Source organism: Podarcis melisellensis (genome assembly GCF_964234715.1).
Source record: "Podarcis melisellensis genome assembly, chromosome: 6".
NCBI lineage: Eukaryota > Metazoa > Chordata > Lepidosauria > Squamata > Lacertidae > Podarcis > Podarcis melisellensis.
In genome coordinates, this window is record NC_138538.1 from 46,030,954 (window position 1) to 46,058,408 (window position 27,455).

A 27,455-nucleotide genomic window follows, 5' to 3' on the forward strand; every position below is an offset into this window, starting at 1 on the left:
AGCACTACCAACTGCTTTCCCCCTGCAAAGTCCCCACCTCTGCATTTGTATTATGGTATTTAGTAACCTTGAGGCAGTGTGTCATTCTGGCCAAAGAAAGGGAGCAAACACTACTTTAAAAATAATAATCTAGCAATAAATAATCTTCACTGTGACATTTCACATCCAAGCACATATGTTATTAGAGACATCAGCTTTTTCCACGGAATTTCATGATCCCAGTTTTCCACAGCCATATCATTGTGATTATAGGAGTTAGAAAGGAAACTATTGCCTTGCCCAAATATTCTGATGATACAGTTCACATGTCTTCATAACTCAATCGGGCAAAACAAGATTGTGTGTATGGGGGGGGGGAGGGGGAATAATCCAAAATACAATGGAGAGGAAATATATGTTTATTAAGGACATCAGGTCAATCCAATAAGGTAATAAGAATTTTTTTAAAAAAAAAAAGTCAAACCACATGCAGCACCACTTAGAATGCATGAATTTATACACCAGATTTGCAACTCTGGCAAGACAAACCCATGTTTTGCGGCCCTGCTGAGTGTTTGACAATCCCTCTGTTCTTGCAGTTCCAGGCAGGCAACAATAACCAGAGGCTTTTAAAGCTCCCAGTGGCCAGCAATACAAGGTTGATGAACTGTACTCATCTTGCTATGTCCCAAGCATTGCAAGCCTGCTAGTTTGCACAAATTACCTGACAACTCTTATTGAACTCTCCTAGCATTGATACCCAGCCTAAACCTGGGAGGCTCTGACACACGTCTTGATATCCGCCTTGTCTTCAGTGACATCCTCCCTGTGCTTCTGCCTTCAATAAGCATCAGAAGATATGTTATGATAAAGAGAAGCCAAAAGCAGTCTGTGGGGATTCTGGTAGCCAATCCAAACCATTCCAAGTCACTTATTGAATAAAGAGCTGCCCTTGCTGTTAGAACTACGAGAACAATGTTGGCTAGATCATAGAAGATGAGCCAAACAATGTAGATAAACAATCCTACAGTGTCTCGCCTCTGGATGGATAAGAGGAAGTAGAAACATATAGGATAAGTTATAACAGCCAAGCCGATTGCAGTGTAATAGTAATATGGGATGACCCACATCATTCCAATTGAATAATTTTCTTCCTGATGCAGTTGTATCAGAGTTAGGGAGCGATTTAGGTGACCAGCCTCAAAGATCAGGTACATATTGGTTGTCAGAATCATATAGACACCAGCTAGAAGAGATCCTGCTTTTGGAGCTACACCACAGATACCACCTGCAAACAGGATGATCATCTTCTCACTTCCAAAAATCCCCTGAAAGGCAATTAAACTGAATTAGTAGTGCAGGATATGGAAAATGTTTCCAGAACTCTCTGAGAAAGCTTAAAGATATGTTTAAACTAGAGATGAATACAAAACATCAGAGTAGGAGAGAATGCAAATATATTGATGCACACCTAGGTTGCTTCCAGACTGTCCTGTCTTGTGGGTGGAATTCAATTGTTTACCAGAAATACATGTTACAAAATTTAAGTACATTATGCACTCTTTGTCAACAAATCCACTTACACACTCACCCCTTTTGCTGTAAGGAAAGTGATGGGAACTTGTGGGATAATAGCAGTTGCTTAACACAATATTGTATAACCTTCCAGCAAAGAAATCAGAATGAATGTGCAACGAACAGTGGATGTTTTATAACTGCCTCACAAAAATTGTGCAAACAAATCAGGATGAAGGCTCAGTAAGCAGGTCACATGAAGGTGACCTTGGATGCACAAGCAACAGCAACATATGAAATTGCATGTTTGCAGCATGACTTCAAGAATCCAAAAGAGTGCATAGATATCTGCAGAGGCAGAACCATCCCACCAAGTGTTATGTAGCACCTCTAAAAATATCCAGCTATTGCTATGATAGCCTGCAACTCAGAAATAAGTTTTGATTTTGGCCTGGAGAGGTCTTCCTTACAGAAAGTCAGGCTCACATATTCCAAACCAGCCCAGTTGTAACAGCGCCTCTAAAATGTATTGTTTCCTTTCAGTGTAAATCTCTGCCATTCTTTCCTTATCATTTGTAAATCAGAAGTAAGTAAAAGACCAAATCAAACTAAGCTATTGGCACCCAGCTATCAAACCTCCCACTCTCTCCTCAAATTAGGAAGCAATAAATTCCAATAGTCTGAGGCTTTTGCTTGAAAAGTCCAAAAGATATGTCAAACTCCATCTCACCAGAGCAGAGGAATAGATGCATTTCTTGAAATCATTTTGCAAACTTTTTAAAAACAAGCTCTTCCTGGCTGACATTTCTTTTTTTTAACACCCATTCACAGTGTTAGAAATTGAGATATGAAAGCTAGGAGCTAAATGGTACCTTAAACCTAGATTATGGGCACAACAATGGAATGTCTAGGTGCACTTTTTTATAACAAGAATACAAAGCTGAAAATGAACAGCAGCTAAAATATTATGCTCATTTTTCATGTGGTTTAGTCCTTCCCCTGCCCACCCACCCTCCTAATATTGTAAGAGCGTCTCTTCTCCAGTCTTCAGAGAATAGCTGGAAGTGGGGAGGCAGAAAAAGGTCGTCCTTTCCTTCTACTCTGCAGTTTTAATCTGAAATCTCAGACACAGTACTGCACCCAGAACTCAGAAACTGATCACAATAATGAAATTCCCTGTTGCAAAATGGTATAATGGCCTAGAACAATGGGAGTTTCAAACACTGCCAATTCACTATCAGGAAGAGAGAATTTGTTTCTATGCTAATTTTTGAGACTAACTCAGGCATAACAGGTGATGCTTTTCATTTTACTAGCTAGGAATCCTTTGGGTACTAAAGGGATCTCACCTCATTGTCAAGGAATTTTCTGATAGACTCCCCCCACCTACCCACTTTTCCTTTCCCCCTATCCCCTTTGTTGCGTGGCGAGTTCCCGCCCCCCGCCAGGATAAATAAAGACACGAGACACCAAATTTAAGGTTAATTGGGCGAATTAGGCCACAACTTTATTGAATTCAGGAATGAGAGGCATTGGCATAGGCATTGGTCCTAACGACTATCCGGCTCCAGCCCATTTGCTGGAGACACGGGGAAGGGTTAACCTTATATCGGGGGAGACTCCCGTGAGGCACGTCGACTAGGAGCTCCCCCGGGTCACCGCTCTGGGGCGTGCCTTTGGCCCACACCTCCATAGGCTTCGGACAGGGCCACGCCCCCCGGGGTCCTTTAACGGACCACCCTTCGCTCGCTGGGGGGAGGTGATGGCGTTCCTCCCCCCCCACACATCCTCTTAACCCCTTCTTACCAATGCCTACCGCCAAATGCCGAGAAGTTGTGACGAGTTGCTACGAGGTAGGCGAAAAACCAAAAGGCCAGAAATTGCCAATTGGGAAAAATTCCTACCATGCCCCTTGCGGCGACAGACCGAAGTCCATAGCAAAGTCAAAGACCTACCTAAGCCTACTTAAAGGGAGGGAGGGTGGGAAAACGTGAGGGCGAGCCGGCGAAAAGAGGGCGAGCCCCCTCCGTGCCGGCTCTAAATAGGGCAAACCACGCCCCCCCAAACAGCCAGTGAATGGCTGGCTGGGGGGGGGGGGCTGGCCCGGCCGGGATTCCCCTGCTCTCGCGGGGGCTGGGACCAGCCCCCGCTCATGTGGGGTGGGCGTGAAGCCCGCAACCCCACCTCCTGGGCAGGCCAGAAGTGGCTTTGCTGAAGAGGTACTCTTGCTTTCAACACACTGAACCTCAGGCTCACAAAATAAGGAAAGGAATTAAACTTTAGAAAGAAAGCCCATCAGCTGTCCAACACCTCCCTCCCCTTCTACCTTACACTTTGAAAACCAATCAGATTCCTCTTTCTTGGGGATACCAGTCTCTCCTTTCCCCCTTTGTCACGCTAATTTCTTCCTCCCTAATTTTCTCACCCCAAAAGCTCAGATCTCTCTATGCTTAGTAATCTGAGCCACTGTCCCAAAGTCTTCCATTTTTCTTCTGATTTTCACCTAAAACTCCCCCAAAGCCCTTCCCAATCATTCCTCTGACCCCCCCTTTCTCTTCTGCAAATAAACAGCTCTAGCCAGCTCCCACCCCCACATTCTATTACAACCTTAACCTCTTCAGCCAACAACCCCCCCCCCCCGCAACTCTCCTTGCCTGACCACATCATAGTTTGATAGTTTTCCTATGTGGTCCTAGGAATACTTCTAAGAATAACTCTTGCGTGATTTTAACTTTCCCAAGCCTCATTCTATTCTTGGTGTGCTGTTTATTGATTTTGTTTAAAATGTTTAGTAAATGTGCTGTTTCCTTTCTGAGGCAATTAGTTAATTCCCTTTTGATATAATAAAATTGACTTTTGATTTATCTCTGTTGCCTGTATTAACTCCTGGGATACCAAACTCTTGAGTGTATCCAGGTCACAACCTCAATAGATTCCTAGAAGTGTCAGGTTTAATTTTCCTCTTTCTTCTGTGTGATTTTTAATTCTCTTCTCTATTTCTGTAAATCTAGGTTCTAATTGTTTTACTGAATTTGACAGACTTACTGTTTTATTGATAATCTCCTTGTCTCTTTCCTTCAATGAATTTGTTATAACGTATTCTACAGCAATCCATTTTCCTCTATAGTTTTTAAAATAGTTTTGTGCTTTTAAAAATAATCACCTTCAAATTCTTTAGTAAAAAATGTTTTAATTGTTCTAGTATTGAGCATGCCACTTACTCTATTTTAAAATCTGTTTTACCCATTTTGAAAGCCTGCATTTCCCCCAGTCTTAAAATGTGCTTCCATCTCATTTGTACATTTTCTGCTTTCTTTTCCAGCACAATTGATTATAATATCCAGAAAAGTAACTAATGCAAGCTTGCTGTTATCATTTAGTTATCAGCAAAGAATGTTGAACCCAATAAAAGTTAGAAAGGGAGAAGAAAAAAGGTAAAAGGGGGGGGGGAGGGAGAAGAAATCACTAAGAAATTCATTAGTCAAATAGGAATTAATTATTAATTATTTAAGCAATTTCATTACTATATTGTTCTTAACAGACTGAAATCTTACTGTTTCTAAGAAGAAGTTCTGGCAGAAAAATAAAAAGGGGACGAGCACAAGGAATACAGCTGAAGAAATGAAAAGGTGCCAGACACTGTGACAGGATTCTTTTGACCTCTGGTGGTGACTGATGCTCTCTTTAGTTCAATTCATTGAACCTTATTTTCTAAATGGTTGGTTATGTGTTACTGCCTTATTATTATTATTATTAGTCCTTAAAAATAGTGTTGCAGTTGCACAGAACAGCTATCAATCACTCTCAGTGGTGCAGCTAGGACTGTGTCTCAAGGCTGAGGTTCAGTGCCCTGCAGTCCGGCCCAGTCCCACTGTGCTCAGTGGCAGATTGCTAGTGTGGTGACAGACAGGCCTTGTATAATCATCCTTTATTTTTCATTTTTAAAAGCACATTTTATGGCCACAGGATAGGCCATGTACATGTTTTGAGGTTAATGGGAGATACAGTTCAAAACATTTGAATGGCTTGTGGTTGCAAAGCACAGAATAGCAGCATTGATGGGGAAGAAGATAAATGCTAAAAATGTGTTTCCCAATTGAAGTAATACACATGACTGAATTGTGGCAATGTGGTCACCACTTCCCTCTCTGACAAGCAGTAGAAGTGCAATGGATGAAGAGCACAAGGGAGCAGGTATGTTCTGTACTTGCTCTGTACTTGTATTGATGTTAACTGCTGCCAAAGGTAAATCATCCTGCACATTTCTTCTCACCATTTTGAGTCTGTTCACTTGATCTCTTGTGACCCCAGTTGTTTATCTCTTCCAAGGATTACTGCTGCATCAGAAAACAATGCCACTTATAGCAAGCTTCCTGTGAATAAACATTAGAGGAGTAACACACTTGGAATATCTGTATGCTGATACCTTATCTGTCCAAGTGGATAGACAGCTGCCTCCCGCCTCAAGTAAATAAATACAAATACTTAACTAAAAATAGAAATTGTAGAAAGATTTTGACAGATTTTTCGGGGCACTTGGGGGCAAAAGGAAGTAATTTAAAACAACTTGTCATTGAGACATTTCATTCCGAATCTGCTAGACAGAGCCAGGCAGATGACAGGTTGCCCCTCAGCAACATAAATCCTGACTGTGCCCACGACATTAAAGGAATGAACATGCCAAAGTTAAATAAGTTCTTGCATTCTCTCTCTCTATTGAATAAGCCGGACTCATTTTGATCTGATGGGTGTTCTGTTCGCACCAATGTGCAGTTTAAAATCTATCCTTGTGAAGAACAGCATAATACCTACATTAAAAGGGAGGGCAATCTGAGGGCTTCTGAGGAGTTTCAGGTAGGAGCTGAAGGTGACTTTGCTGAAGAAAGCACATAAAAGTAGCGCCTCTGCAAAAATTGTCCTCTTTTTAATGGAAGATTCGAACCATCAGTCTCCCAATAATTAATGAAGACTGCCTAGATTTGAAAGTGTTGTTTATTATTTTCCTCCCTGAGAGAGGGGGCAGCCCCCAGCCTGCCTTGGTTTCCCTCACTGGCTTTCCGCTCCCGCTTCTCCGCGAGGACCGCCACTTTTGACAGTTAAACCGCCTCCCGCTTCGACCAAACTGCACGTGGCTCCCCCCGCCCCCTCGCCGCAGCCTTCCTCCTCCCCCGCCCCCTCCTCTGTGCAGCACTAGGTGAATCGCCCCGCCTCTCGCGCGTTGCGCGCGGCTCCTGGTCCCGCCCTCCCTTTGGCGGCGCCCCCCACCTCGCTTCACGTTGCTTTAGGAATCTGACTCAGGATTGGACAGCTAGGGGGACTCTGGCTCAGGCAACCAATGGCTGGGCCCCGCCCGCCCGACTCCAAGATGTCGGCGCTGAGGCCTGGCAACGGGGCTCCCGGAGGGAGGCGGTGAAGCGGCCTCGGCCGGAGGCTTTGGGCCCCACCGCTCCGGCTCGTCCCCTCCCTCCCGGAGCCGGCGGGGTGCTCGGCCTCTGCCCCCCAGCCATGGCCGCGGAAAGCAGCAAGCAGTTCTGGAAGCGGAGCGCGAAGCTGCCGGGCAGGTGAGCGGCCGCATGAGGCTCAGTCTCCGGGGTGGGCGCCCACCAAGCAGCCGTGCCCCGGGAAGGCGGGAGCCGGTTGGCGGCGCCGGTTCCAGCGGGTGCTTCCCCGCCGCCATTCATCGCAGGGAGGTGCTTCGTGGGGGCTTGCGGCTCTCGTCCTGAAGCCGGTTAGCAGCCTCCCCGCATCTAGAGGGAGCAGGGCAATTGGGGAGAGGACCTCTGTGGGTCCCCCGATGCCCGTGAGGTGAAGCTCGGGATTGCGGTCGCGCCACGATTGCTCTCCGCTGCGACGCCGGCTGGCCCGGTTAGTCAGCAGCAGCTGCAGTCAGAAGCCCATCGCCAGCCGGAGAGGCGAGGCTGGCGATCGTGGGGCAAATGGGCTTTGCTAGGCTCCCATGTTCCTAAACCATTCCGTGGGGAATGACGAGACTCGCGGGTGCCTCCGTCCTCCCTTGTCCCGGGGCCGTTTGTATTTCGGAGCCAGCCAGGTTGCTCAGCGGACAGGTGCATTGGGTTGCTACTTTGCCCAGGAGCAGAAGTCACTTCCTCATTTGCATAGGTTAATCGGCGTGGGTCCGTATGGGCTTCCTTATCGTGCTGGCGCTTACTGCCGCTAAACGCTCTGATAGGAGTGAACTTCAAAACCGGGTGGCGAAGAGAATTAACCAGGCTTTAAAAAGCAAACACCAGCTAATTACGCCTCTTGCAACTCGGCAACTGAGAATCTTTGCTTTGTTATACCAAGAAAACTCTCTTGAGAACTTCAGGACACACAAGGCTGGCTTTCTAAATATGAAAGCAGAAGTCCTAGACTTCATATTCCGGAGACGATTTCTCCTTAATGTGCCCACCCCCAAAGCTGGTGAACAGGGAGTTTGCAGTGCTTAAAGTGGCAGGATGCTTCCCATATTTATCGCTTTTAGCATTGTTTGGGGATGTGTGTGATTTGGTTAAAATGGATGAAGTTAGAGGTAAGGTGTGTGGATTTTATAAAAGCCCCCCCCCCCCAATTCTTCCATAGTTTAAACCATGGTGGTCTGTGCATTCTTTTGATAAGTCTATCAGTGATGGCTATAACTTATCTCCTGTATCTGAGGGACCATGCGTCATATTCTACTTGTTTTGGAAGACAAATGCTAGAGTATCTTTGCCCTCTTGTCCTGTGAGAGCCAGTATGGTGTAGTGGTTAAGAGTGATAGACTCGTAATCTGGGGAACCGGGTTCGTGTCTCCACTCCTCCACATGCAGCTGCTGGGTGACCTTGGGCCAGTCACACTTCTTTGAAGTCTCTCAGCCTTACTCACCTCAGAGTGTTTGTTGTGGGGGAGGAAGGGAAAGGAGAATGTTAGCCGCTTTGAGACTCCTTCGGGTAGTGATAAAGCGGAATATCAAATCCAAACTCCTCCTCTTCTTCCTTGGGCTTCCCATAGGCATCTGATTGGCCACCAGGAACAGAATGCAGGACTAGATAGGTCTGACCCTGAAAGGCTCATATGTTTCTCTTTAGCACCGCTCCAATCACTTTATTATTTGGAAACATGGCTGCTGGGGAAACTGTTGTTGGTGGAGGGTTCTGGCTATTGTTGGACAGGGTCAAGCTGGGATGATCTGCTATCAGCCTTGAAGAGAGATTTCACATCCCACCCATGTGCAAACTCTTATACTTTTAATACTAATTATATTGGAATACATTCTTTCTCTATATACTTAGTGTTCAATTCTGATTAGGTTTCCTTCCTCACTCATTAAGAAGGCACTTGAAAGCTTGAGGAAACTCTGCACAATTGTTTGACCACTCTGAATGAGATTGAGCGATAACTTTCCTCTTTTGATGATTCAGGAGCATGTGCCCCTGAAGAAAGTGAGGTAAGACCTAAGAGGTGATCTTGGCCTCAGGTTTGGGATAAAGGCTGTATAATTCATGAGGCTGTTGCATTAGACTTCAAGCTTTCTAGAATACCAAGGTTCACAACCAGAGTTAAGTGCAAAAGTTATACACTTGGGATTAAATAACTCTGAGCTAAGGAATTTGTTTGGAATACCATCCTTCCACACAAAAATCCACTTGTGGTTACCCCCCACCCCACCCTTCAGCAGTGCAATGCAGAATCATTTTGCTGTTCCCATTGTTAAACAATTGGGAGTCATAAATCCTTGCTGATCTACTTCAGATCTCTCAGTAGATCCTAATTTATCTTCTGCTCACCCCTGTGTTACATTGTTCGCATGCTCTCTAACCTCATATTGACCGTGCTGTCCCAAGCCAGTTCACCACCGCGAGGCCTCTGGAATGCTTAGCTGGCTTTAAATCCTGCCAGGCTAGTTAATTCTCTGTTTCTCCCTCTAATGTCATCCATCTCTCCGCCTGTCAAACTCTACCAACTTTCTGGGGTAGTTTGGATGTGTGGGAAAAGTACAGCTAAAGGTCTTATAATATGTACTTGGGAAGAAAAAAAATAACATTATTTCTGCAAGTGTGCTGGTGCCTCACTATCTTAACTTTCTTATCTCATTGCCACATCCTGCTTGCTCACTTGTGTGTTTCTGCCTCTCTAAATCAAGATGTTGTTTCCATCTATAGCTAATTTAAACAGTGAAGTTGACTAAACCTGGTAAACCGGTTTTGGGAAAAGAAATGATCCAACTTGAACTTCAGCCCAACCAATGAACTTAAGCTTTATTCACTGATGTGTACGTTGCCTGCCAGTCAATAGGCTGCTGTGATAGCTCAGGCCAATGGAAGGGGGAGGTGGGTGCACATACTGTTTTATTTAAATAGCCTGTAGCCCACGTCTTGCCCTCTACCTATTTCTGTGTTCTGAAGCACATGTAGCTAGAAGATGAGTGAAATGAGGGCTAAGTCCTGGGGCCCCTTCCACATAGCTTTCCCCCCAGCTCAGTTGTCTGAATTGTTTGTTAGGAGTACAGTTTTCCTAACCTGTGCAAGTAAAGTTGTCCTTGTGACCAATAGCTCTTACGACCCGTTCTTCACCCCATGTGTTGTATAATCCATGCTGAAAAGAACAAGCACTAAGCTTGTATGTAGTCATGTGGTTTGGCCTCTGTTAAGTCTGCAAAGAATGATGGAGATATTTTGACCGGGGCCAGAGGGCAGAGGAAACTCTCAAAGAACTGCTTATTGAAATGGGAAATCTTTCTCATGTGTGTTCTTTGGACTGGCCAAAGGGGATGCCAAGAAAAGAATTAGGAGGGTGGGTTGTCAACATTGCTTTTGCTTTTCTAGGTAGCAGATTGTGTTTGTTCCTGTGGTTTTGATACCTGGGAGTTATTGACATTGCTTGTATGCCGCCCTTGATACATTCACTGCTGAGGCTAGAATACTTGCTCACAAATCACTTGAGTCTCTTATTTCCCCTTCAGCATTCAACCTGTCTATGGAGCTCAGCATCCTCCACTGGATCCTCGGCTTACTAAAAAGTGAGTAGCTTCCCTGGTTCTCAGACCTTTAGCACTCATCACCACATAGTGCTGCTTTGCCCTGGGAAGAAGTCTGTTTTGCCCGTCCAGTTATTTTGCTCTCTCCTGTGGATTACCAGCCTCCAAGGTTTAGTTGGTGATCACAGGAGCTATTGCAAAAAGAGAAAAGTGGGATGGAGAGAAACGGAGCAGCACCAAAAATGCTGAAAGTGAAATTTAATGGCTTAACATACACCATAGCTGTCAAGTGTCCCTTATTTGAAGGGACAGTCCCTTATTCCAGCGCCATGTACCGCTGCTGTCCCTTATTGATGGATGTCCCTTAAATGATGTCCCTTAAATTTCAAAGGAAGCAGCTCCTCTCCCTCCCTCCCTGCCGGCCAGGGAGGAGGGAGGCTCCAACTGTGTTGCTTTGCTGTGTTGCTCAACTAATAAGTCTAAGAATGACTGGGGGGTGGAGCTTCCATGCCTTGTGTGTGGCTAGTTAATGCAAGCTGAGGGAGTTTTTGAATGCTGGACGCCATTTTGTTGCACGTGCTGCTGCAAACTTTGCAGTGCAAAGCCAGGCCAGGGAGCCATTTTAAGTTGAGGCTGCGTAGGCCTTGTGGTCCGTGTGATTCAGATTCTATTCAGTTGAACCTCTGGTTACAAAGTTGTTTGGACAGTGTTCTTGAAGCTACCCAGCCAGAGTTTGACCAGACTGCAGGAGGACAGGAAGACTGGAGTGCCTGGAACAGGTGAGGCTGCAGGTCCCTTATTTTGGCTGCTGGTCCCTTATTTTCAAGGCTGCTGGTTCCTTATTTTCAAATCTGTAAGTTGACAGCTATGACATACACTGCTGTGTTGTTGGAATTTTGCTAAGTTTTACTTACAGTAGACCCACTGAAATTAACAGACTTAGTCAGGAGAAGACAAGGCTAAGGAGTAAACCCTATACAAATCTGGAGTGGAGTTCCCAAGACAGTTGGATGGCACCTTGTACTCCTTCCAGCCAAGCTGGTGTCAAACATATTGCTCTGCGGAGTCTTGTTATCTGGGCAGCCCAGGATCTCCATACGCATTGCCCAGGCTTGTACCCCAGGAAGGTCACTTAGGTGCTGAAAATGCAGCGGTTTGACGTCACCCGTGGAAGTGCACTCCATTGTCTCTTGAGACAGAAGGATGCCAACAACAAGTCATGTTCTCTAATTTCAGTTGGTTTACTCTGATGAAAACTTAATTGACTACCACCTAGTGTGTGTGAGCTAAACACAGGCTGTGGGACCAAGAATTACAAATGACACGATGTCCTTTGTGAACTAAAACTCTTAAGGAAGAACTTTTTAGAGTAGGAGGACTTGCAAGTATTGCCTCAATGAGGGATGTTTTGTTTAAATGCCTTGGATGCTATTTGGACCAATAAATTCCCCATCAGGCACCAATTTGAGCTTTACCTGTTTTTTGGTCCTTGAGTACTGGGCATGTAATGAGTTGGTGGCTCCATTATTAAGTCACTATGGGAAGGCATTCCCATCACAATTGTTGCTGTTATATCCCAAGGGATTCATGAGTCATGGAGTCTAACCTCCTTGTCAGTCTCTACAGGGGATTCCCCAAGGGGGAAAAGGAGGGCAAAGACTTTAATGCTGCTCTCCAAGCTATGCAGAGCTACCCCAGTTTATGTGTTGCTTGTCTTTATACATAAGCAATTGTGGCAGTTTACGATTATAAATCTAACATGTGCCTTCCCCTGTGCCGAACATCTCGCTCTCGTCATGCTATTGTGGAGTTTGTAAATACATTGTTCCCTAAATCACAATGTTTGCTAATACTGATGCATTTTGATAGCGGTTTTCAACTGTTGACTATCACAATCCTATATTCATTCAAATCAATGACACTCTAGCCCAGTCTGTTTGTTTTTGAAGGGGGCCATTGCAAGATGAATATAAAATTATAGAACAACTTTGGAGTCATTTGTCTATTATAGATTCTTCTTAGTTAGTGCCAGTTAAGATGGAGGGATATCTTGGGAGTGAAGACCACTTCTCTGGGTATCTTGGCTAAAAACCTTTGATGAGAATATGCTAGATTAATTGAGTCTGATCTTAAATTTCTGTTGTTTTAAAGAGTGTATCCCCTTCCTACCTTGGGAGGTGGAGAAGGGGTTTTTGCAATCTGCCAGTGAAGCCCTGTTCCAGGTGCCATCTCTTTCAGACATTAGATTGTTGTCAGCTAGGAGCAGAGTTTATTCTGGGATGGTCCCTGAATTCTGGAACACACTCTCCCTTGAGGCCTTGTTTTTAATTTGACTGCTGTTGATTTTAGTGATCAGCTAGGGTAGGCTTAGTATTGTTGCATCTGAGTTCATTCAAGCCTCTTACGCAAATAGATTTTGTCCTGATTTACTACTTCCCAATGTGACTAAAATCCCCTTCATCAGAAACATTACTTTATGAAAGTTTTACCATTTTCAAAGCATATCTCATGGGTCTGAAGATCTCACTGCTCTTTCTGCGTTTGAATGTATGGCTTATACTCATTAATCTCTTTTCAGTGCCTATTTGGACTGACTATATAAATCTATAAATTTAAATTAGTGTTAATGAAACATTCTTAATGTCAGCTTCTGCTGATGATATTTTATTATTTTGGATACATTTGCAAATAAAAATTTTAAGAAAATGTGTAATTTGGATGTAAGTGGTCCCCTTCAACAAAGACATCTTCAAGCAATAGCATTAGTTTTTCTGTATTACCTTTGTCAAGAACATGCTGTTCTTGACCAGGCTTTCTGAAGTAGTTTTGAGACATTTCCATTTTCTTTGTTCTCAGCTTCTCTCTTGGTCTCCTTAACCTTGCTGGAGTTCATGTGCTTTCTGAGTTTCTTGTTCGGACATGAACTTTCTCTTTATAGCACAAGGACTTTGACTCATTTGACTGAGAACAAAGCAAATGCAGCTTATGAGAGAATAGTTGTGCCTGATTATGCCTCTCCTCTATGTATATGTTAACCTGATAGCAAAGCAGTATGTTATTGTGGCTACTTTCAAATTGTATGCCTGCATTTTTACTGTTCTCCAGGATTCCATATGTGCTCCCTGAAATTGAATCCAGTCTCCTCCTTCGCTTTGCTTGCAATACTTCAGACTGGCAACCTTTCTTCATCGAGGCATTTGGCAGAAGCATTTCTCCTCACTGTCCCATGTGCCAAGACTGCAAAGCTCACTGGTTCAGACATTGAACTTTGCACTTGGTGGAGAGCTTATAGGAAGACTTTCCATTCCTTCTCTTTACCCTGACCAGACGAGAAAGGAACTGTACCATGGAATGGAGAAGTGGCCATTTCCTGCAGAGGAAATGGAATCAAGTACAGTGGTACCTTGGGTTAAGTACTTAATTCGTTCCGGAGGTCCGTACTTAACCTGAAACTGTTCTTAACATGAAGCACCACTTTAGCTAATGGGGCCTCCTGCTGCCGCCGCACGATTTCTGTTCTTATCCTGAAGCAAAGTTCTTAACCTGAAGCACTATTTCTGGGTTAGAGTTCGTAACCTGAAGCGTATGTAGCCTGAAGCGTATGTAACCCGAGGTACCACTGTAGGGCAAATTAGGTTATAGGCAGGGGAAGGTGAGATGCAGAGCTTGACCACATTGCATTAATGCCAGCTTCCTTTATTTTGTAGCTTCATCAAGGAACGGTCAAAGATCAGCGCGCTACCCATGAAGAATAAGAAGGCCAGCAGTTTTCACGAGTTTGCCCGCGACACCAGTGACGCCTGGGACATTGGGGACGATGAAGATGAGGACTTCCCATCTTTCCAGACTTTGAACTCTAAGGTGGCCAAGGCCACAGCAGCCCAGGTGCTGGAGAACCACAGCAGGCTACGTGTGAAACCCGAGTGGCCCCAGGTGGCTCTGAATGAAGCACCAACCAATTGTAAGGTCATCAAGTCCAATAGTGAGGCCCAGCTGTCCAGAGCGCCTGGTAAGGGCCCCCTGGCCTTTTTACCCTATGTGATCTTGTCAAAGCTGTGTGGGTTCTACAGGTCTGCACAAGGGTCACTTTGGGAGTCAAGTGCAGAACTGAGCATTCTGAGGATCTTGAATTCTAGCCAAGGAATGTGGATGATCTCTCTCTCATGGCTGAAAAAATAGATTTGAATATGCGTGGTCAATTCCTGTTGACACCTTGAAAGCTGGTGAGGGGTTGAGTTAGTGCTTTATGGAGCTCCCTGTTTGCCTCATTTTAGCAGGAGCAGAATAAATTAATGCTGATAATATGTGACTTCTCTTGATTTTCATAACTCTCATTAGTGGACACTGTTGTTGGTTGGTTGCTGGGATAGGTGAATCCTTCGTCTGATCTAGTAGCATCCTTCTTATTCAGCTAGTAGAAATTTGCTTTCGTTGGCACAGACTATATAGGTTACCTTGGTGTAGTTTTACAACACATATACCTTTGCAGAGTATGCACAGATCTGGTATACTTCCATGGGATAAAAGCCTAGTGTCCTGTCAAATCAGGCCCACTATTGGGCACAGTCCTTGTGCTACTCTTTTTGCAAGTGATTGGGAAAGCTTTCTATGAGTAAGCCTTCTTAGTTAACAACGAACCAATCTGAATAGGGTTTACTGGATGGGAGTGGGTGGGACCTAGAGGTTTGCAGTGAGGACTTTGGAACAGGCATGCAAGACATACTCAAAATAGTTTAGATAATAAGGACCAGACCTTTTTGTGATGGTGCTAGTGGAGTAAGCAAAGCATACTCTACTTTTTAGCTCTGAGAATGAGCCTTCCTATCACAGAACCACCACCAGATGGCTCCAGAGTCCATGTCTCACCTCCAGTTATCTGCTGGAAACTAACTGGCCACTTGGCATGGAGGTGTCAATGGAATTTAGGATAGTAAACTGCCTTTGTGTTTTTCTGCTTCCTCCCATATGTGTTGAGTTGTCTGTCCAGCATGTTAGAAGAGGAAGGAAGGAAGGAGAGCATGAAAATTGGAGGAAAAGGATTGACCTTGAGGAGATGATGGATGGAGAGCAGTGAGAGCCTAGCTGTGTTTATTGTTGGAGGACAGGTCAGATGAATCTTTGCCTCAGTAATTATGCAACAAAAATGGTCTGAGAGCCATTCATGCAAACCACGGAGTGATGCCTATTCTGGATAATGTGGCGTTTTCTATTCACCACTGTTTGTTAGCCCAGAAAAAGTGAGCAGGACTCCTGGATCACTACTGCCCTGTGCTGCTAAAGCATTGTTCCAATGGAACTGAAAGTCCAAATATTCAATTAATGGTAGGAAATTCTACCCAGGGATTCCTTCTGTTCCACAGAAGCAGAGTAGTTTCCCAGCAGGAGTGCATGAGTTTATATTTCCTGCTTGTTGAGGTTGCATTTGTATCTTTTTAATAATAGCGTGGCAGGAAAAAAATTCAGTTGGTGGAACTTCTGTCCCCATTCAGTGATGGGGGAGAAACTTCACAGGTGTGGAGCCTTTCTTTGTCGTGCATGTTTGTGAAGGTGTGCAGACCTTTTTGGGAATGGTAGTAGATTCTGGAAGCTCCAGACAGTGCTTGCCGCTGCCCAGTATGCTCATGGCCTGATGGACCTCTTTAAACTCTTTTAGAGGATGCCTGTGTGCGCAACCCCCTCCACAAACAGCAATCCCTCCCACTCCGACCCATCATTCCGCTTGTTGCTCGCATCTCTGACCAAAATGCTTCAGGGGCTCCTCCCATGACGGTGCGTGAGAAAACTCGCTTGGAGAAATTCCGGCAGCTTCTGTCTAGCCACAACACAGATCTAGGTGAGTCCAGGCAATAAACTCAGAGGGTCCTGTTAGTTTCAGGGATACCACCAGAGGGAAGAGAAGTGTGCTCCCTGTTTGGTTCCTTTCTCTTGTTTAGAAGTAGTTTTGCATTGAAACTGTACTCAGTAACTTGGATAAGTGTGACACATGTCTTGTTTTGTTGAGTGGATAATAAGCACTGCCTAAATTGGGAAGTCATCCCAGGCATTGCGGAATAAAAAGGTAAAGGGGCCCCTGACCATTAGGTCCAGTCATGGCTGACTCTGGGGTTGTGGCACTCATCTTGCTTTATTGGCCGAGGGAGCCGGTGTACAGCTTCCTGGTCATGTGGCCAGCATGACTAAGCCGCTTCCAGAGCAGCGCACGGAAACACCGTTTATCTTCCTGCCGGAGCGTACCTATTTATCTACTTGCACTTTGTGCTTTCGAACTGCTAGGTTGGCAGGAGCAGGGACTGAGTAATGGGAGCTCACCCCGTCGCGGGGATTCGAACCACCTACCTTCTGATCGGCGAGTCCTAGGCTCTGTGGTTTAACCCACAGCGCCACCCGTAAATACAGCTCCCATAATCTGTATGGCTAGTTGTCAAGGATTATGGGAGTTAGGTATCATGGCATCTGCAGGGCACCGTATTGGCTGCCCCGGTTTAAAGAGTGGAGTGCGACTCTGAATCAATGGAATATATATATATATAACTTTTCCAGTGCTCCAGGCTGCTTATGCCATGTATTTAGGCCACAATTCTACACCCCTTTATCTGGGAGAAAGCTGTATTGTAATCAATGAGACTTACTTCTGGGTAGACACATGGAATTGCAGTGCAAGTTACATAAATGTTTGATAAAAATACAATTAAAAACCTATAATTACAAAAAAAGCAAAAGAAAAAAGGAATCATAGACACCATCACCATAGAAACCTACATATCTAGCAAAAAAGTCTTTCTCGTGGTTCTGGAACCTGCCAAGCTGACAGGAGTTGCTTTTCCTCCCTAGTGTAGAAATGCCAGCCAAGATACTGTGTGTGAATAAACTTAACTGCTCTCCATTTGCAGATGAATTGAGGAAATGCAGCTGGCCTGGGGTCCCCAGAGAGGTCCGGCCTGTGACGTGGCGACTTCTATCAGTGAGTGCTGCTTCTCTAAGTTGGGGCAACTTGCGTACATTTTCAATCTATAGAATACATATAAACGACAGAGCTGGATTCTAGGGAAACATGTCAGCTATACTAGGCCCCGGTTGAGTTCTTCAGGTCTTTTTCAGCCTAGGCACCTGGGATCCTTTAACTGGAGAGGAACGTCTCCCTCCCATAAACATGAGAGAATATTACCTTTTAAAAACATCAAAGCAATGGAGACAATGCCTGTACATTGTGCTGGTTATACCTGGAAAAAACAAACATGCTGCTGGATTCCAGAAAGCCGCTTCTGCAAAAAGTGAGATACGATGATTGGCTTCAGAAACTTTTTTTTTTTTGTAGCAGCAAGTGTTAAAACTAAGGTTGTTGGATTCCATGCAAGGTAGCCTTGAATGTCCCTAAGAGTGATGGGGGGATTCTGGCAGGTGCCACTTCTTCCACCACACTTGGATGGAAGGACTTGCCTTTGCTTAACCTTTTATGACATTTTTACAGGGCTCCAACTTTTCTTGTACTGAATCCTGCACTCCTGGTTAGAACAGTTCTCCTGCAAACTACTTTCAGGCATTCATGTGTGTAGGGAAGTTGAGGACTTTGAGCACAGCAGAGGAAAAGGAGACTTGCCTTGACAGGCTTTTCTTTCTCCTACAGGGTTACCTCCCTGCCAGCATGGAGCGGAGGAAGCTGACTTTGCAGCGCAAACGAGAAGAGTATTTTGGTTTCATTGAGCAGTATTACGACTCCAGAAATGAGGAGCACCATCAAGATACATACCGGCAGGTACCCAGCCCCCTACTTCCTGCTGCCTGCCCTTTCTTTCACTTAGCATTAGGATTCCATGGCACAGGGCTTAGTCATTCCACTAACAGTGGCAACAGTGTGCTTTTTACCTGTAACCTCGTCTCTTACCGTGGCAGACCCATCCTACACAAAACAGTGTTTGTGGGTGTTAGTGGTCAGAAGTGAGCAGATGTTAACTCTTGACCTGCCAAGAGATCCTAGAGAAAAAATACTTTTAAAATTTACCCAGGTATTTGAAGTGGCCTTTAAAAGGTGTTCTGCTTTCAAGCATTCCAGATACTCTGCTTTGTGTTCTAAATGCAGCCTCTGTTGAAAGGATTTTGGATGATAGGCTAGCATGTTCTTTTTTATTAAAGAAGGAGGAGCAAAACAGTTCTTCGGGATTTCTGAATGAGTCAATATCATCTCTTTCATCTTAAGTCATAGTTCTGCTTTGGCTTGAGCCAGAGAAATATTGCCTCTAGTGCTGCAATTGTGCTGATCAGCTTGGCAACCATTAATGTTCTCTGATACATATATATTTTACAATTGTCTTTCAGATCCATATAGACATTCCACGGACGAACCCCCTCATCCCTCTGTTCCAGCAGCCACTAGTACAGGAGGTAAAAGGGGCCTTTTCTTTTTAGCTTTCCTGCAGTATGAGTTGCCAGCCTGTGTTAATGGGCAGGAAGTTTCTCCTCCCCCCCACCCCAAATATCTAGCATTTCCCCCCAGAGTCAGCTGCTTTCTGCTGCATGCATGGGCTTTTCTAAAAAAGAAAGTCATAGCTGATTTCAACCTCAGCAGTGAAATTTTTGTACATTTCATTCCAAAAGCAGAGTTGCCACCCATTTCTTAATTTGGTATCTTGTGCAAATTCTGTGCTCGAGCTGAACTCTCAGATCGAATGCAAGTTTATTTTGCAGGAGCAAGCTCAGTTTGCATGCTTTACTCACAGTTCCCTAGGGGTGGCAGGAACTGCCCTTTCCTGCGAGATCCACACCTATTTGGAAACGACAGAACTAGATGTTAGAGGTGATGCGTGGCTGTGCTTGAGATTCAGCCCTGAATCTCATTTTCCCTCTCTTTGGTAATATCTGGTAATAAAAAATATGTGACAAGACTTCACCCCATTATTTTTCCTTATCCCCCTACACATCGTTGGATGCTGTTTGCAGGCATGTAGAAACTCATAACATGGTGACAGCATGTCCTATATTTTGTGTTACTAGATGATGCAGGGAACAGAGGCAGGAAAAATGTGGGACTGCTGTTTCCATCTGCAGGTATGCAGTACCCATAATGTGTAATTCTGGGCTCAATTTCATAAGATTCCACAATTTGAGTTGATGACTCCTAGGAACAGAGACTGCCAGCCTTTGCGCCAAGTGTGCTTATGGCAAGAGATCATCTCAGTCCCAAAGGCACACTATCAGTGTGTGTGTTGCAGAGTTGTGCATGAAGTTTTGCAGCAACAATGTGACTTGCCAGAGGCTAAATAGTTTGTTAGTGGCAGAGCCAGGAATGAGCTACAGCTTCTGTCTGAACCAGACAGAATTGCAGGAATTAATAATGAAAACTGACTTTTGCGGTATAGCTCAAAATCCTTTGACCGACCTAATCCTGTTGAATATTTACTGATGCTTGCAGAGCATGCCAGTTCAGTCAAGTCTGAGTGGACTTAATCCAAGTCCCTTCTGCATAGCGGAGAGGCAGGGTTTGCAAAGAACCGGTAATTGACTGATGTTGGAGTTTATGAAAATTGATGTCTAAAGCCACAGGCCCTGCTATCATGCAAGCTTGATTCACATTTTCTGGTTTTTGGAGCACAGAAGCCCAGTGTGTCCCATTAGGGGGGGAAACTCAACAAAGTCCTGTGCTGTTGTCTTGAAATTAATAGGTTCATGACTGTTCTGAGCTACATTGTCATTGCTACTGTAATATGGCTTGTTTGCTGGTGTATGCCTCCTTTCTCCTTCTAGCGGACAATGGCTCATAGATTGGGGGTTAAAGCATTGTTCAGCCTGTGGCTTAAAGCATTGTTCAGCCTGAAACCTAGAATACTTTATTGTTAACGTAGGTGGTAGTGCTGTAAAGCAAACTGTCATGCTCAGAGTATGATTAACGAGAACTGTCTATTGTAATTGTGCTGAACGCCATTGCAGACCAATCTGCTAAACTGTAAAATGAATATATGCAGGCTCCTTAAATAATTTTTTCCCCCAAGAAGTGGGGGAAGGTAATGAGGATGGCACCCGTCCTTATAACAGTTTTGCAAGGTTTTTTTTTTGCAAATAGCAACAAATGCCCTCCGGATCTGTTCTCTTGTGTTTTGTTAGAGGACAAGTCTTTAAATCTGACATTTTGCTTGCCTGCAAATTTTGATCCTAGTGGATGCAAATGGAATGAGGTGCTCCAGCCAGCAGCCCACCAGTGTTCTGAAGGCAGGACTCCTCATCTTTTGGAAGTGCACATGTAGGAATTGTATGAAACTTCAACCATAGCTTAGGTTCTTGTGGATTTCAGCTTTCTTAAGTGAAGAACAGCATGTTCCTTGCCCATGGTTGTGGACATAACATTTCAAAAACTGCAAGCCAAGGCAACTAAAAACAAGAAGAAAACAAAATCCCCACCCCATTCCAGTGTTCAGAATGCACACCTTGTATGGCTGCTAGTTCCCCATTGCCCGTTCCCCATTGTACCTTCTTACGTTCCATTATCCATAACACCTACTGCTCCTTAGCCATGCCTGATTCCTGCCGTTACAGCCCTTTGCATTCAGGTAGCCAGCTGAGAATAAAACATACAAAAAGAACATCTTCAGGTGTAATTTTTGTAACTTTGCTGTGATTTGTTCTCACTCAAATGATCTGTTTTCTTTGAAGAACTTGGACTTGTGTTTCCTGACACGTGTGGTAGCAGATGACTAAGGGTTGTATTCATCATAGTGCCAATGAGATAACTCCACCAGTACCACAAATTACTGCTTACCCAACAAAACAGTCTCCCCTCTCCTCTCCCTCTGCACTGTCTTGGGGGTTCTCCTGAAGTCCCATTGTGGTGGCTTCTGCTAACAAAGCAAATTGGCTAAATACAGTATGGCCCTAAATATATTGGCAGTGATTTGGTAAGGCTGACTTGCATGCTAGAGGAGGGTGTAGTGTGTTGAACTGGGAACACTGGGCTATTACCAGGGCAGACTTTTTATTCACTGGGCATTATTTCTCTGACAGCAGCTCTCCAGGGTTTCAGGCAGAGGTATTTCCCACTACTTGCTTACCTGGTCCTTTTTTAAACTGGAGGTGCCAGTGACTGACTCAGTGGCAGATCACAGTGGCATGTAGTCATTTCTCTAGTTTAACCATCTCTCAAGATATTTTCTGCAACAGAGTGGTTTGAATTATAGAAAAATGTGGCATGTTATGTTTAGCAAAATCAGAGGGAGGAAGCCTAGGTAGTGGGTGGATTCAGCTCTTGAATCTCGTAAGTGGAAACCGAAATGAGGGCTCCCACTAGCGCAACAGGGCTTCCCCACCCCCTCCTCCTGTGTCCCCAGCAGCCCCTGAGATTGGCTCTGTGGGTGTCAGGAGAACCCCAGAGCAACCTGCAGGGGGAAAGAGGAGGGGACCATTCCATCTGGCAAGCTGTTGCACTGATGGAACACTTGCTGTGATGCTGTGTTGATTTCCTCCCAGTTCCACCTACTAGAAACACCCTTTAACTAGTTTTGGCAAAGCATATTTAGCAAGCTAATCCATCCAAAAGCTGTAAGGTCTGGCAGCTAAAAGCTGCTCCAGTTGCTGGGCTACGAATAAAACTGCACTTTGAAATCCTGTTTATCCATGGCATTTTTCCTTATGCAAACGGGGATGAACCTGTTGCAAGTGCTTCCAGCTGGAGCAGGAGATCTCAAATAGCCCGTAATTTGGGTAACATCTCACTTGTTCTCTTCAAGCAAGACCACAGATATGAAGGAGATCTTGAAGAAAATCAAATAAATGAAAGCTGGCAAAAAAACTGTGTGGCATTGTGTCAGGGCAACACTGGAGAAATTTTTATTCTACTTATGCTTGTCACCCTGGGATCCTATGGGATAAAGGGTAGCTTATGAATATAAATAAATAGAAGCTCCCTTTTTACTCTGTGCTTGGATGAACTGCTGTCTGTATGTTTCTCTTTCTTTTTTGTTTAAGAGATGGAAACTTACAATGCTTTCTTTATGCAGAACTGAAAGTTTAAATCTTTGGGAGGGGCACAGGGCTTCCCTTTCCTCCCTGTGGCCACAGTTATTTTGGGGAAAAAGGGAAGGAAAAAAACTTCTGGCCTACCATCTGCCACTATGTGAACATGGTGAAAGCAAAGTTAGATAATCCCCAGACTGCATCTCGTTCCCCTCTGTTTTGATGGCAGAGCAATAAACGGAAACATCTTTCTGCAGTTGTTTTCAGGGCAGAGAGCTCTCATGTAAAGGATGGCAATTCTGAATTCCCACTGGCTACATGCAGCATCTTATGCTGGTTCATGTATAACCTGGCTGGCAAACCCCCAACATGAAGGTGTTACCTAGCTACCCAAGCAATCTTTCTGCCCCTCCCCCCCAAGATCCCAGCAGTTTGAGTGGCAGTGGCAAAAAAAGAAGCAACAACCCTGTGACCTCTGTGTGTGCACGCATGTGGGAGTTTAAGGTGGTCATATCCAACACTGGTATGTGGTTTTTGGAGAGTTCACCCAAGATTACATGTGGTTCTTGGGCCCCCAAAGTGTAGCCACTCTGGTTGTAGTCTATACTTCATACTGGGTCTCTCTGCACCTTAGGCTGTGTGCATTTCTAACTCTTTATCACACACTCTCCCCCCCTTGTGCTTGTCAGCCTTTCCACTTCTGTCTTTCCCCTGGGCATGGCTAACTCGAGCACCTGGCTTTCCTTCTCCCTCTCTAGATCTTTGAACGAATCCTGTTTATCTGGGCCATCCGACACCCAGCCAGCGGCTACGTGCAGGGGATTAATGACCTGGTCACTCCATTTTTTGTCGTGTTCCTCTCTGAATATGTTGGTAAGCGATGCTGGATGGCTGCAATGTGCTCTTAGTGCTTGCTGATGAATACTCAAATTGTCATCATTGGGTAAGCTCTGTCATGCCAGAACTGCTTTGCTGTTGGCTGCTGTAGAAGCTAGTAGTGCATATTAATCTGTTCTCACTTCTGCCCTGGATTGGCTTTTGTCAGTTGTATACTGTGCTTAACAGTGAAAACAGGTATGGTTTTGAATGCATGTCTAACTGGGATTTCTAGAAGGGCAAAACAAGCCATTAGTGTCCGAAATGCCACTAAGAGTAATGGCTAAGCTGTGTCAAAAATATTTAAATACTTTGCCAAGGATGCCAGCATCTTTCAATCAAGATGCATTATGCATTGAAACGCCTGCATTTCTGTGGTCCAAGGCAAGCCGTTCTCATTCTCCTGTAATTTTTAGAAAGCTGACAAAATGACATAATGGCCAAGATTATTTTTCATACTTATGCACCTCTCATACTTTCATCCCAGGCATTTTTATATTGTGACACCTGTAGATGTTAACTCATTTTGTCTTGTACAACCACCTCATATGGTTAGCCAGTTACCATGATCTGTCTTAGGAGCAGAATGTGTTGTCTGCCCCCTCCCCACAAAAACCGAATTAAAGCCATGTTTTTCAAATGTTTTGAAGGGGGGCCTTCCTGTACACTTAACCTTCAGGAACCACTTGTGTACTACTAACACCACCTTTGAACCTTGCCTTCACATTCTGTTGCAGAAGCAACAAAAGAACATCATAATGTTCGTAGTTAACATCCATTTTCAATGCTAAAATCATTTTTAATGTTAAATCTAGAGGTGTAGGTATTTGAATAGAATTTCAACCACCAACAGGATCCTAATACATAAAAGTGTGTTCATTAATAAATATTTGGGCTTTGTTGGTGATAGAGTTATTTTGTGGGAACCCTTATTGTGTTAAGAATTGTATCCTAAAATTTAAGCATGACATGAAGGAAAGGAGTGAATGAGCCTGTCTAGTAACATGTCTTGCCCCACACATGCCCATTCGACTGCTTTGATCAGTGAAACTTGGACTTTTACAAGTGCCGCAGAATGTTCGTTCAGCATTTATGAGGACTCTTAATTTTTAGCATGGCAGCAGCTTTGCTTTGGGATGTCCTGCCTATTGACATTAGGCAGGCATCCTTGCTATATTGTCTTTGATGCCTACTGAAAACGTCTTTATTTCAGCAAGTCTACCCAATCATGTAATTGAATTACCAATATTTGTTTTGAAAGATTTACTGGTTTTACCTCTCTGTAGCAGTGATAATTAGTTTATATCTATTTGCTTTTTAAGGTTTGTGAGTTTTAGCTGGGTTTTATCTAAAATTCTGTTATGTACACCATTTAAAGAACTCTTTGATTATGTGGTGTGTGAAGCTTTCCAAATACAGTTTAGAAATAAGTTAAGGAGGTTGCATAGCAGTAATAATTTTTGGAAGGGGGAAAGCCTCTGAAAATGAAGGAGAACCTCCATGTTGTGTGACCCACCTACAACCCATCAGAACCTACCTACCTGTGGCTTGGGCTCCTCAGTTTGAGAATTTCTGCTTTAAAGGCTTGAGGGTAGGAACGCTAGATTGGGTTTTGCATCTGAAGCAAGGAGCTGGCTAAGAAATATTGGGACAACAAAGCCATGCTAGACCGGTACTCTTACCCCTTTTGGGCTCGACTGCATGCCATTCCCTGTACTTTTGCTTGTGGGGCTCCTCCTTGACCTGCTAGTCTTGATAGCTGTCATGAACCACCTTCTGCTGCACACAAAAGACTAGCCTTTTATAACCTGGAAACCCAATTTCTGTAGCTTCACAGCGAGAGCAATAAATTATGTATTTTGCAAATATTGTGCAAACATCTGAGCACAAATGAGGCCATTGAATATTGGTAGAGATGAGGATTTGAGGCCATGTTAGATACTCCACCCTAGTTGTAATCAGAGGAGAATATGAAATGGAAATGGAACTTCACAAATTGCTGTTTGGTAAGTAAAGGCAGGGGAGTTGGTAACTTCGGCAAAAACCAATTTCCATGGTTATTGGTGCAGTTGGCCATACAGTAAATAGGCACCCTTGTTGATTGCTAATGCTATAAATGTGGATACTAAAAACATCTTCAGGTTTTCATTATGTTCTTTCCTCCCTGTTTTTTATATTGTCATGCTGACTTCACTCATTCCAAATTCAGGGATGAGGAACTCATAACTATCCAGATATTGTTTGACTCCCATCAGCTCCAGCAAACATGACCAATTGTTAGGATTGATGGGAGTTGTAGCTCAGCAACATCTGGAGAACCATAGGTTCCTCATCCCTGATATAAATGTTGAGAAGCATGGGAGACAAAATAGAACAGAATGGAACCCCATAGCATTAATGCTGTAGGTCCAAGCAGTATCCCCTCAGCACCACCTTCTGGAATCAGCATTCCATATATAAATGGAACCAGTGGAATACTGCACTGACAGGACCCAACTTGGAGAGCCTGTCTAGGAGGATATCCAGCTGCCAAGAGGCCCAGAAGAATTAACAGTCACATTCTCCTTGTCTCTCTCCCAATTTGGTCATCATTAAGCAACCCAAGCCTTTCTGTGCTTGATCCGGGCCTGAAACCAGATTGATTCTGTTGATCCATTTTATTCTCATCTAGCATAGCATCAGAATTCAAACTGGTGCTCCTAAGTTCCAAATACCAGCCGCTTCCCTGGCAGCTCACAGTAGCAACTTTTTCTTTTTTTCTTTTGGCTACTCTTTCCTGTAACAGGCTTCCTTAAATAGCTGCTTCTTATCTGTGGTTTGAGCTGTTTCTGTACACATCCATCCCCTAATGGCACAGCCTGTAGCATAGATGGCTGAGTCAGCAAGCCAGCAGGATCTCCCTGGGGAAGCATTTTGTGTGGGAAATGACTGCTTTGTTTGGAGTTCTTAAGCCCTTATCTCCAAATAAACTCTTGCTTATGCATTTGTGCTGACACCTGTGCCTCTTAATATTGGATTTACTGGTCTCTCATAGCATCTGTCCTCAGCAATGCATTAACCTTGGTCTGCCAGGTCACTGCCACTCATTAACCCCCCACTGCTGGGGGTAAGTGTTGTGTTCCCAGCTGATGTCCTCAGCCAGTTTTTTGCGATGGATTGAGAAGTGTCTCATTGAAAGGTCTGCTTCTCAATACATGTGTATGGCCAACTGTTGCTTTTTGGCGGGGGGACAGTCATTCAAGAGCCATACAAGGAGTTTGAAGCACACACAGCTGGGCAACACAGTTCAGTTGACAGAAGATGGCATTTTGGAAAGCACCCAAAGATATTGGTTTTGTGGAGCTTTTATCAGTGAGATATTCTGCACTGAGAACTGGGCACATCTGGATGCCCTCTTCCAAAAAGGACCGGTGAAGATCCGGAACAAGGCAACGGAGCCATTGTCCTTAGACACGACACACGGAAAGGATTCTAGGAAGTTCTGCCCTACAATGTAGACAAGTGGCCATGGCTGCTTCCACCTTTCTGAAATTGCCTTTCCATGATTCCTGGTGAGTCGCCTGACCACTGACCTGCAGCGAACTCTGTCCCCTGCACATTTCCTCATTCTCCTGTATCCTGCCTCTTCCAAAGGTGAACACCATTTGCTTGCTGCAGAAGCCCAGCTGTCTTTGTGAGATGGCAGAGCACTTCTGGGCCTCTGCCAGGGACAGATCTATATATGGAGTGTCTGATGCTCCCATCAGATCAATGGTTTTAGCCGAAGATTGCTGAGCACTGCTTGTTTTAGCTAGTGCTGTCTGACAGGATGGCTTATGGGAGTTGTCAGGGCTGCAGCTGCAGAGGATATTTAGCATCCTACAGGTTGAGCTAGCGCAGGCTGCCAAAGGTCCTAAACCAGCAGGATAGTGGTCATTTGGAAGAGATTTTAGAGTTGCCTTAAAGAGGCGTATACAAGTGATCTCCAGCACAGACAGCATCTTGCCCAGCAAAAGCAAGGTAGGCCTGCTGGGATATGTGTGTGTTGGTGGGAATCAAGGACTTGAGTTAATGGGCATTAAAATGGCAAATGGTAATTCACTATAAGCAAGTGTAAAGTAATGCACATGGGGGGGACCCCACCCTTATTTTGCATATATGCTAATGGAGTCTGAAGTGGCAGTGATTAACCAAGAACAAGACCTTGGGTTT

The 27,455-nt window shown here is 44.4% G+C and overlaps 2 protein-coding genes across 6 annotated transcripts in view; one reads left to right on the plus strand and one right to left on the minus strand.

The window, feature by feature from the left end:
* Nucleotides 1-380: 380 nt before the first annotated feature.
* TMEM217 (transmembrane protein 217) lies at nucleotides 381-6,444 on the minus strand. 4 transcript variants are annotated; one of them, XM_081914506.1, is made up of 3 exons: nucleotides 6,307-6,444; nucleotides 5,768-5,867; nucleotides 381-1,307 (listed from the first exon to the last, which is right to left on the minus strand). In XM_081914506.1, the coding sequence occupies exons 2-3, from the start codon at nucleotides 5,768-5,770 to the stop codon at nucleotides 714-716; spliced, it is 597 nt and encodes a 198-aa protein (XP_081770632.1). In that variant the 5' UTR covers nucleotides 5,771-5,867; nucleotides 6,307-6,444; the 3' UTR covers nucleotides 381-713. The 4 variants fall into 4 exon arrangements, with proteins under 4 accessions (XP_081770632.1, XP_081770633.1, XP_081770634.1 ...); XM_081914507.1 differs by lacking the exon at nucleotides 6,307-6,444 and adding an exon at nucleotides 5,985-6,278; XM_081914508.1 differs by lacking the exon at nucleotides 6,307-6,444 and having other exon boundaries at nucleotides 5,768-5,977.
* Nucleotides 6,445-6,788: 344 nt separating this feature from the next.
* The window catches only part of TBC1D22B (TBC1 domain family member 22B), a 40,201-nt gene continuing 19,534 nt past the window's right edge, over nucleotides 6,789-27,455 (plus strand). Inside the window, exons 1-8 of one of the 2 annotated variants that reach the window (XM_081916156.1) lie at nucleotides 6,789-7,055; nucleotides 10,437-10,493; nucleotides 14,159-14,460; nucleotides 16,105-16,284; nucleotides 17,342-17,412; nucleotides 18,076-18,204; nucleotides 18,765-18,830; nucleotides 23,147-23,261. In XM_081916156.1, coding sequence (XP_081772282.1) covers nucleotides 7,000-7,055; nucleotides 10,437-10,493; nucleotides 14,159-14,460; nucleotides 16,105-16,284; nucleotides 17,342-17,412; nucleotides 18,076-18,204; nucleotides 18,765-18,830; nucleotides 23,147-23,261 — 976 coding nt within the window. In that variant the 5' untranslated portion in view covers nucleotides 6,789-6,999. Of the gene's footprint in view, nucleotides 7,056-8,841; nucleotides 8,922-10,436; nucleotides 10,494-14,158; nucleotides 14,461-16,104; nucleotides 16,285-17,341; nucleotides 17,413-18,075; nucleotides 18,205-18,764; nucleotides 18,831-23,146; nucleotides 23,262-27,455 lie in introns of those variants that run through there. The other variant, XM_081916155.1, reaches the window with a different exon arrangement.